The sequence below is a fragment of the Microtus ochrogaster genome, unplaced genomic scaffold (assembly GCF_000317375.1).
Source record: "Microtus ochrogaster isolate Prairie Vole_2 unplaced genomic scaffold, MicOch1.0 UNK90, whole genome shotgun sequence".
Taxonomy (NCBI): Eukaryota; Metazoa; Chordata; class Mammalia; order Rodentia; family Cricetidae; genus Microtus; species Microtus ochrogaster.
The window spans coordinates 478,969-490,189 of record NW_004949188.1 but is presented as its reverse complement, the minus strand read 5'-3'; the positions used below and the strand labels follow the sequence as shown (position 1 = coordinate 490,189).

The following is an 11,221-nucleotide window of genomic DNA, read 5'->3' as shown; positions in this document are numbered from 1 at the left end:
AAAAAAAAAAAAAAAAGAAATGATCATAGATTAGCTGAGCTTATTTCACACAGCACTGGGGACAGAATCCAGTTTCATACATACTAGACAAACACTTCATGAATGACCTACCCTCAGACCATTCCTTTTTTTCCCCTCCTTTGTTTTACTTTGTTTCTTGAAACAGGGTCTCAATGGGTAGCCTTGGCAATCCGCCTTCCTCAGATTCCTGAATGCTGGGATTAAAGGTGTTCACCACTATGCTCTAGCCTTCTTTGCTTTCTTTCTTTCTTGAGACAGTTTCAGGTAGCCCAGGCTGATGTGGAACTTGCTGTGAAGCTAAGGTTGACCTTGAACTCCCAAGCCCCCTTGCCACCTCACCCCTAAGTGCTGGGATTACAGGTAATATGCCATCCTTCCTGCTTCTTTGAGACCAGGTTTCCCTATGTTAGGGTTATAGCTGTGCACACTATTCTCCTTTTTAAAACTATGTATTTATATTTATTGTCTGGCCTTTTGCTCATCATACAGATCAACTTTAGTGCACAGTCTGGCTTCTTTCAACTGGTGCCTATTGAAATTTTCTCTTATTTGAAAAAGAGAGAAGCTGGGCCAAACCCACTAAATGTAGATCTGAACCTTGGAACTCTTTTCTTTCAGATGCTGAACAGAGGCAACCACAGGGCTTGGGGCTTTTTGGAAATGAAGGTTAGCTAACCAGGGCTGAGGGAATTTGTCAGGTTTCGGGCAGATAGTGACAAAATGTAAGGAAACAACCGTACAATTCATAGAAAGGAGGCCAGGAAGAAGACGAAACCATCTTGCAGGCCAGAGTGTAAGGAATAGAACCAATCAGCATAACTTGGAGGAAAAGCACCCTCCTCTATCTTTTCAAAGGGTCCTGGCTGACAAGAAATTCTATGGTCATTCCTAATATGTTCTACTTCTAAACTAGACTGTTGGGCTGGCGGCACATCTTAATGGAAAAGCCACTGTTTAGCATGTGTGTACTCCAGGGTTTGATTTCTAGACAAAAACAAGAGATGCCACACAAAGGACTCTTACCCCCAAATAAAAAATTTTTTAAAAAAAGAAAACAAACAAACAAAAAACAACAACAACAAAAGTTATAAGTAGGGACTCAGCATTTAAGAACGAACCTCATAGAAGAGAAAGTGGAAAGTACACTTGAACACATTGGTACAGGGAACCACTTCCTAAATAGAACCCCAGCAGTAGAGACACTGAGAGAAACAATAAATGAGACCTCCTGAAACTGAAAAGCTTCTGTAAAGCAAAGGACACGGTCAATAAGTCAAAATGACAGCCTACAGAATGGGAAAAGATCTTCACTAACCCCACATCAGACAGAGGTCTGATCTCCAAAATATACAAAGATCCAGTAAAAAAAAAAAATGGAGTATAGACCTAAACAGAGAACTCTCAACAGAGGAATCTAAAATGGCTGAAAGACACTTAAGGAAATGTTCAACATCCTTAGTCATCAGAGAAATGCAAATCAAAACAACTCTGAGATTCCATCTTACACCTGTAAGAATGGCCAAGATCAGAAACACTGATGACAACTTATGCTAGAGAGGTTGTGGGGTAAAGGGAACACTCCTGCATTGCTGGTGGGAATGCAAGCTGGTACAACCCCTTTGGATGTCAGTGTGGAGATCTCAGAAAATTAGGAAACAACCTTCCTCAAGACCCAGTAATACCACTTTTGGGTATATATCCAAAGGATGCTCAATTGTGTCACAAGGACATGTGCTCAACTATGTTCATAGCAGCTTTGTTTGTCATAGCCAGAACCTGGAAACAACCTAAATGCTCCTCGATGGAAGAATGGATAAGGAAAATGTGGTACATTTACACAATGAAGTACTACACAGCAGAAAAAAATAACATCTTGAATTTTGCAGGAAAATGGATGGAGTTAGAAAACATTATTTTGTTAATCCCAGCACTCGGGAGGCAGAGGCAGTCGGATCTCTGTGAGTTCAAGGCCAGCCTGGTCTACAAGAGCTAGTTCCAGGACAGGCACCAAAGCTACAGAGAAACCCTGTCTCGAAAAACCAAAAAAAAAAACAAAACAAAACATTATTTTGAGTGAGGTAACCCAGACACAGAAAGACAATTATCACATGTACTCACTCAAAGGTGGTTTTTAAACATAAAGCAAAGAGAGACAGCCTAAAAACCACAATCCCAGAGAACTTAGACAACAATGAGGACACTGAGAGAGACTTACATAGATCTAATCTACATGGGAAGTAGAAAGTAGAAAAAGACAAGATCTCCTGAGTAAATTGGGAACATGGAGACCTTGCGGGGAAGGACTGAAGGGGGGAGGGGAGGCAGGGAGGGGAGCAGAGAAAAATGTAGAGCTCAATAAATATCAATAAAAAAAAAAGAACACTTGCTACTCTTACAGAGGACTTAAGTTTGATTCCCAGACCCACATGGTAGCTCACAACTGTCTCTATTTCCAGTTCAGGAAATCTTATACCCTCTTCTGGTCTCTGCAGGAACTAGGTGTGCATATAGTATACATACATACATGCACACAAAATACACATAAACAAAAAAGACCTACAAGTAAATGTTTTCTTCCATTTTTAGGACTGACGGAAAGATAAAGGATCTGGGATCTGGCTAGATGTCTCAGCAGATAAAATATTTCCTATGAAAGCCTAAGAACCTTAATTTAGGGTGCCAGGGACAACAGCCCTTAGAGCTGGGCAGTGGAGGCACACACCTTTAAAATACCAGCACTCAGGAGGTAGAGGCAGGCAGATCTCTGTGAGTTCGAGGCCAGTCTGGTCTACAAGAGCTAGTTCCAGGATAGGCTCCAAAGTTACAAAGAAACCCTGTCTCAAAAAAACCAAAAAGCAAATGAGAGAGAGAGAGAGAGAGAGAGACCGAGAGAGACCGAGAGAGACCAGAGGGAGGAAGGGAGGGAGAGAGGGAGGAAGGGAGAGAGAGAGGGAAGAAGGGAGGGAGAGAGAAACACAAGAGACAGACAGACAGAGAAAAGAAATAGCTCAAGGTTAAAATCCAGTATTGCTTTTAAAGACCCTGACTTGATTCCCAACAACTGTGTCAGGAGGCTCAAACTAGCATTAGAGAATCAAATGACTCTGCCTTCCAGGGGCTCCCATGTACATACCACCCCCAACAAACACACATTCACCCCAAACTAGAAAGAGGTCAGGTGTGGTGGTACATGCCTTTAATTCCAGCACTGGGGAGGCAGAGACAAGCAGACTGAAGATTTTCGGGTTCAAGGCAGCTTGGTCTTATAACAAGCTCAAGGCCAGCCAGAACTACATAGTGAGACCCTGCTTCAAAATACAAAAGAAAAGAAAACGCCGCTACCAAGGAGGAAGAGATGGTGGATCCCTGGCTCACTAGGCAGCCAGCCTAGCAATATTGGAGCTCCAGGTTTTGCAGAGACCCTGTCTCTCTCTAAAAGAGGTAGAACAGAGCTGGAGAGACAGCCCATGGGGTGAGAGCACTAGCTGCTCTCTTAGAGGCCAGGTATAATGCCCAACACCTGCATGGTGACTCCCAAAATCTCTAAGTCCAGTTCCAGAACACCCAGTTCTTTCTTCTGAACTTTCTGGGTTCCAGGCACTCAAGTGGTGCCATAACTATATGTAGACAAAACACACACACACATACATACAAATTGAAGAGCAGTTGAGAAAGACCATTTGATGTGTCTCTGGCCCACACCCACAGGCAAATTAAATTCAAAAAATAAATCTAAAAAAATCGATCTGAACTCAGAACCAAACTTCAATGGTGACATTTCTCCTGTCTGGCTTACATAGATAAACCACCCTGCTCCTATTAAAACATGACTAGCAGGCTGACTTTAGCCTTGGTGTTCTAATCTTACAAATAAGAAGCAAAGTAATACTAGGTAATGACCATGCAACAATTTTTAAATGTAAGGAACACACTCAGGCTGCCTAAAACCTGCTCTCTCGGCATCTGGGAACTGTGACCCCCTAACGTGTCTCCTCATAGCCTTCAAATAAATCTTATTCCACATTGTTACTCTACCTTTTATTTATTTATTTATTTACACCCTGCCTTGTCCGGACAAGGATTTAACCCAGTTTATTCTATGGTTAGTCACAAGTAGAGTCCTTTAACCTTAAGGGGAAACTAGAGAGAGACTGGGCCACCTGCCCACCCCAGGCCCACCCTACAGCAGCTTTAAGCTAACAGGAGTGGCTGGGTTCATCTGAACACCACCCAGCAGCTGTCCTGAGGCCTGGTGGCCACAACCTAGCCTCTCCGAGCTCTCTCCTCAGCTGTATCTCTTCAACCCTCAGCAGAATCACTGGAGTGCTTCCTCCTGGAAGCAGGATGCGCCTTGCTGTGGAGCTGAGACTCCAAAGGGACCTCATGGCTTATGTGTTCCCACTCAGATGAGAGGTCCTCTGCTCTTTGGGGCCCTTGTCCTCTCATCTGGGAGAGGACAGCCATGTCTACCTTCATGTCCCGCAGATGAATTAAGTCATTCTGTAAAGATTCACAAAAGCCAGTGACCGCTCCCCAGCAGACTGAAGTTGGACCCCCATCCCTGTTTGGCCAGTCCACCCACTCCCCAGACCAGGTCTGCTCATCAAAAGGGAGGAGGGATTTCTTGAGTCAGCTGGAAGCTGGCAGAGGGCTGCCTGGCTGTGGCACCCCTTACCTGAGTGTTCACCCAATCCCATCACAGGAGCTGGGAGACCAAGATACCCGCAAAGACCGGAGCCAGAAACTCCCGTCTCTGGGATTTGGGACTAACCTAAGGGGACGCCCCGGTCTCGGCAACAGCAGTTGCTGGGGACTAATCTGGAGTTGTCTGGGGAGGGTATTGCTGGGAGACAAACGGGGTGGAGGAGGTTTGGCCATGAGCAGACAAGGTGACAAGAGGAGGGTCTGTGTGGTCTGGAGGAAAAGGGAAGGCGGGTACTTGAGGTTGGGTTTCCATTGGAGAGGTTAGATGGGAGGTTTCCTGGGGGAAATCGGCATGAAACTGGAGCCTAGACATAGGGAGGAAGACGAGGCTGCGGTCTCCACAGGTTAAACGGAGGCTGACAAAGTGCCAAGGACGAGCAATGCAGGACAGGGGTGTCACGTCCACCGAGACGTCGGAGTTGGGGCCATGGAGGCGTATCACCAAAGGGAGACTCAGCTGGCCAAGGGGAGACTGGGAGTGGCGAGAACGAGGGCAGCAGGGCTTGGGGTCGCCTGCATAGGCTCAGCCTCACCGTCAGACAGGGCCTCACTGCACTCGAAGCTGATCTCGAACCGGAAGGGGCTGTGGAAAGGGCTCGGGTTTTCCAGCACAGCCACGTTCAGCACCGACACCTTGGCCATCACCTCGCCAGGGGACCGCAGCTGCAGCGGGGCCTTCTTCGGTGTCCTGCGGAGGCAATGGCGACTCGGGCAGAAATCAGCGAGGGAGCGTCCTCGCCGTGACTCCAACTCTTCTCTCTAAAGAGCTGCAGGGGTCCGCGCGCGGCCTTCAAATAGCCGACTCCACCCTCCAGCCAATCGCCGCTAAGGAACCTTGACGGCGCGAGAGCCCCGCCAGCCAATCCTGGGGCGCCTTCCGGCGCGCGCCTCGACCCCCAGACCAATCAGAGAAGCTCCCTCTTCACGGTACACGGAAGGCGGAATGATAAATCTCCTAGCTTCGTAAAGTGTCCATCCGGAACCAATCCCTAGCGTCTCCGACTCGAATAGCTCGCTCCAGGGTGGGCGGAGTTAGATCGCGGAACTTCTCTTGTCCAATCCCAAAGGTTACCGCACCGGCCTGGCCCGCCCCCTCATTTTGCTCTTCCGGTAGACACGCCCCCTAGAGGTCAGCACCGCCAACGGCCGAACGGTGGCGCGCGACTCTCACTTAAGACCGTAGGAAGACCGGTACTAGCTCCCGCGGTGATTGACGGGCGATCAGGGGGCGGGGCTTAAGCAGGCTCCCGAAATGTAATTGGCTAATGTCGTAGCTGGGCCGGAGAACTGTGGAAATCTCAGTCCCACACAGTGAGAAAAGCAGAAAGCGGAAGAGTGGCGTTGGCAGCTCTTGCTGCTTTTCCGGGAGCTGCTACCCTGAGCGATTCCCGACTTTGAGGACGGCGGTCGGGGAGACTGTAGCGAAGGCTGTCAACATTTGTCACCACTGAGACAAGATGGCGCGCCGGTGATACAAGATCGAGTCCGGGTCCGAGTCGACCAGGACCAGGACCAGGGCTTAACTCCCGTCTCTACACAGTGCTATGGCCGGGCGTGGTGGCGCTCGCTGGAGGCCGAGGCAGGCGGATCTCTGAGTTTGAAGGACAGCCAGGACTACACAGAGAAACCCTGTCTCAAGAAAACCAAACCAAAACAGTTAACTGCCACTATTTCACTATTTATGACGATAGAATGCAACAAACTCATCTTCACTCCATGCCTTCCCTATATCCTGCCATCGCCTCCTAGGCATACAGCAGGCATACAGCCAGTGGGGCCTCAGGCTAGTCACAGACCTTCTGTAGGGTGAAAAAGGGCCAAAGAAACCCACCCTGCTCTGGGGAAGGCCTCCCCAAAGTGACAGCTCTGTCCTGGCAGGAGAGGACTTGCTTCTCCAGCTGCCCTGGCTCCAGTGCTCCGGAGTGTAGGGCAAGGTTTCCCCAGCCAAAGTGACACAGCCCTGCTCCGCTCTGTGGAAAGAAGGTCCTCACCCACACCTCCTCCAGGAGGTTTATTGGGAGGAAAGGATCCGGGAATGGCTGCTTCTGCCAGGGTGGAAGAAGCTCAGCTAACTGAACAAGCACAAGGCTTATATAGGGCTTCTTAGGAGTGGAGTTTTTCCAGGGAGAGGAGGGATTGGTTAGTTTAGTTGGTCGAGGGCAGAGATGGCTGATTTCAGAGCCAAACTGTATTTCTTTCACTGACCTTTTAAAAGGTTTTTTTGGCTCTAGTTTTGGGGCTAGGGCATATTCCTTTCACTGACTCTAGTCCTAGGGACAAAGTGCTTCTTTGGTACTGATTAGAGCCAGGGCACATTTCTTTGGGTCTGGGTTTGGGTCTAAAGCATTTCTTTCACCGGCTCGGGTCTCAGAACCAATGTGTTTCCAGAACCAGGGTGTGTTTCTTTCACTGGCTCTGTTTTCAGAGCCAGGGTGGGTTTCTTTGGTTGGCCCTTTTACCCTACATTCTTCCCTCCCAATAAATCTCTTGGATAAGGTTTGGATGAAGACCTTCTTTAGCTGGAGCAGAGACAGAGCCGAGCTGGGCAGGGCTGTAACACTTTCACTAGGGGAAGCCTTCCGCTGGCAGCAAGAGTTGTTAAAATCAATTGTTACAGCTTCACGGGGGAAGTCAGAGACTGGGGAGCAGGGCTGTAACACTTTCGCTGGGGAAACCTTCCCCTAGCAGACAGAGTTGTTACACTGGAGAATGGAGCAGAGCAGCGGAGCTGTAACAACTTGGTTGGGGAAGCCCTCTCTTGCCCCAGCAGAGCTGTTAACACTGGGGAAACCCTCCCTAGCTGAGCAGGGCTGCAAGCTGCTAAGCTTACTGTGCCCTGTGCCCTGGCTCCCGACTGCCAGAGCTCGCTTCCACCGGAGCTGTAGCACTTGGTATTCCTTGGTTCTGCATTGTCAGGATCTCTGTCCATCTGAGCTGTGACACACCTTTTACTAATCACATCTTTTAAAGGAATTTAAAAAAAAAAACCAAATAACAAAAAAAAAAAAACAAACCAGCTGGAATGGTAGCGTACGCCATTAATCCCAGCACTCAGAAGTCAGAGAAAGGCAGATTTCTGTGAGTTCAGGGCCAGCCTGGTCTACACAGCGAGTTTGGTGAAGTAAATGAATAGATAAATTCATTTTCACATTTGACCAGTGCAAAAAGGTCAAAAATGAAGAGATGGATTTTAGTTGTACATTTAACTCAATAGAACAAAAAATATAATTTAAAATATGATCAGTATAAAAGTACTAATGAGCTATCCATTGAAAAGTCCTTGGGGTCCTCTGTATGTTTCATATTCAAAAATGTCTGTAACCTGGCAAGGAAATCTCCACTTTTATTTGAAAGAGGTAATCTGGCCTTTTATATTTCATGAAACTTACAGCTGAAAAAAAATTGGTTTTTGTTTTTATTTTGAGGGGGGGTTGAGACAGGGTTTTTTTGTATAGTTTGGAGCCTATCCTGGAACTGGCTCTGTAGACCAGGCTGGTCTCAAACTCATAGATTCACCTGCCTCTGCCTCCCAAGTGCAAGGATTATAGGCGTGTGCCACCACTGCCTGGCTACAGTTGAAAATGTAAGCCAGGGTGCTGGAGAGATGGCTCAGTGGTTAAGAGCATTGCCTGCTCTTCCAAAGGTCCTGAGTTCAATAGCTCACAACCATCTGTAATGAGGTCTGGTGCCCTCTTCTGGCCTGCAAACATACACATAGAGTATTGTATAAATAATAAATAAACAAAGGGGGAGGGAAATGGGAGGCTGGGAGGAGGGGGAAACTTTTTTTTCCTTTTCTCAATAAAAAAATAAATAATAAATAAACAAATATTAAAAAAAAAAGAAAAGAAAATGTAAGCCAGTAATTTCAGCACTTGGGAGGCAGGGCAGGCGTTCAAGGTCTCCTTAACAGGAGGGATTTGAGCGGTGGAGCAGTGCATAGGAGAGCCTACTGCTCTTGAACTGGACCTGCATTTGATCCCCAACGCCTACATCAGGCAGCTCATATCTGCCTGTAACTCCAGCTTCAAGGGATCTGATGTCCTACTGTGGCTTCTGGAAGCATCTGCACTCACTGTGGACTAGAATATTTGTTTAACTATGCAAAAATGGGTTGCATTTGTTTGTGTTGCCGAATAATTGTTTAACTATGTAAAGTGTGTTGCTTTTTATGCTGCACTTGTTTAATTATGCAAAGATGTGTTGCTGTTTCACCTTACCTGCCTAAGACACCTGATTGGTCTAATAAAGATCTGAATGGCCAGTAGCTAGGCAGAGGAAGGATAAGCAGGGATGGTGAGCAGAGAGAAAAGGGGAGCCAGCCAGCTTGGCAGGGAGGCCAGCCAACCAGCAAGGAGGAAACAGGAAAGCAGCACATACAGAATGAAAGAAAAGGAACAAGCTCCGAGGTAAAATGCAGATGAATAGAAACAGGTTAAATTAACTTAGAAGAGCTAGTGGATAAGTCTAAGCTAAGGTCAAACATTCATAATTAGTAAGTCTCTGTGTCACGATTTGGGGGCTGGTGGTCCCCCTTTATTTAAGGTGTTTGAATGGCTGTAGCAATTACTCAGAACTTAAGAACACACGCCGCTCTTGAAGAGGACCCGGGCTGGGTTCCTAGTACTCTCAAGGCATGGCAATTCAGCCATCCACGGCTTCAGTCCCAAGAGATCTAAAGCCCTCTTCTGACCATTGAGTGCACCCGACATCCATGTGTTGCACACACATGTAAGCAAGCAAAATACTCAATACTATATAAAATAAATAGAAAAACAAGAGCATGGTGGCACATTCCTTTAATCTTGGCACTCAGGAGGCAGAAGCAGAAGGATATCTATGAAGCTGAAGAACCCCTGACATAGTGAGCTCCAGGCCAGCCAGGGCAACACAGCAGAACCCTGTTGGTTTTGATTTTTGTTTGTTAGTTTGTTTTAAAAAGATGGGGCTGGAGAGATGGCTCAGTGATTAAGAGTACTGGCTGTTCTCCCAGAGGTTCTTAGTTCATAACCATCTGTAATGAGATCTGGTGCCCTGTCTGGCCTGCAGGCATGCATGAAGGACAATAAATACTGTATACATAATAAATCTTTTTTAAAAAAAAAGAGGGGCTGGCTAGATGGCTCAGTGGTTAAGAGCATTGCCTGCTCTTCCAAAGGTACTGAGTTCAATTCCCAGCAACCACATGGTGGCTCACAACCATCTGTAATGAGGTCTGGTGCCCTCTTCTGGCTTGCAGGCATATATGCAGACAGAATATTGTATACTTAATAAATAAATATTTAAAAAAAAAAGAAAGAGAAAAACAAAGGGGCTGGAGAGATGGCCCATTGGTTAAGACCATTGACTGCTCTTCCAGAGGACTTAGTTTCAATTCCCAGCACCCACACGGCAGCTCACAACGGTCTATAGCTCCTGTTCCAGGAGATTTGACACCCTCACACAGACATGTATGCAGATAAAACACCAGTGTACATAAAATACAAATACTTTTTTTAAAAAAAAAAAAAAAGGAAAGAAAGAAAAAAATGTCTGTGGAGACTTGTATGTTTGGATGTGTGACCCCAGTTGGTGGAACTATTTAGAAAGGATTGGGAAGTGTGGTGTGGAGGAGGTGTGTCACTGGCGGTGGGTTTTGAGGTCTCAGAAGACTGGCAGGATTCCCTGTGTGCTCAATGCCTCCTGCTTATGTATCAAGATGTGAGCTGTCCCTGCCACCATGCCTTTGCTTCATCATCATGGACTCTAACCCTCTGAAACCCTAAGCCAAGTTACTCTTTTTAAAATTGCCTTGGTTGTGGTGTAACAGAAAGTTAGCTAAGATACTTAAAATCCTTCCACTCCCAGAACTGAATAAAGTAACCAAGTCTGCGTTGGAAGAGTAAGATAGGAGGAGTGAACACAATTTTGAGGCTAGCCTGGACTAAATAGTAATGCCTTGTCTCAGAAAATAAAATCAAATTAATGATGAAGTTGTCATGTATTTCCTAGGCCAAGTTCCTCTCCTTTTGCGTTGTGTACTTTTTAAAAAGAGATTTATTTTGTACAGTGTTCCGTCTGCACTTTTGCCTGCAGGCCAGAAGAGGGCACCAGATTTCATTACAGGTGGTTGTGAGCCACCATGCAGTTGCTGGGAATTGAACTTGTGACCTCTATAAGAGCAGGCAGTGCCTGCTGAGCCATCTCTCCAGCCCCCACATCTATTAAATTTATTAGTTACTTTCAAAATATTATTTTATGTGTATGAATGTTTTGTCTACATGCATGTCTGTGCACCAGACCTGGTACCCATAGAGGCCAGAAGAGTACATCAGATCCCTTAGAAGTGAAGTGTCGAGTGACTGTGAGCTACCGTGTGGGTGCTGGGACCTGAACCGCTCTCTTACCACAGAGCCATCTCTCCATTTATTTTTTATGTGTACAATGTTCTGTCTGTGTGTATGCCTGCAGGCCAGAAGAGGGCACCAGACCTCATTACAGATGGTTGTAAGCCACC

General features: G+C 46.6%; 1 protein-coding gene across 1 annotated transcript in view; it reads right to left on the bottom strand.

Annotated features, from left to right (window-relative positions):
• Asf1b (anti-silencing function 1B histone chaperone) overlaps nt 1–5,468 on the bottom strand; it is a 14,230-nt gene extending 8,762 nt beyond the window's left edge. The window contains exon 1 of the mRNA XM_005370921.3: nt 5,259–5,468. Within this exon, the coding sequence (XP_005370978.1) occupies nt 5,259–5,367 (109 nt within the window). The 5' untranslated portion in view covers nt 5,368–5,468. The remainder of the gene's footprint in view (nt 1–5,258) is intronic.
• Nucleotides 5,469–11,221: the final 5,753 nt, after the last annotated feature.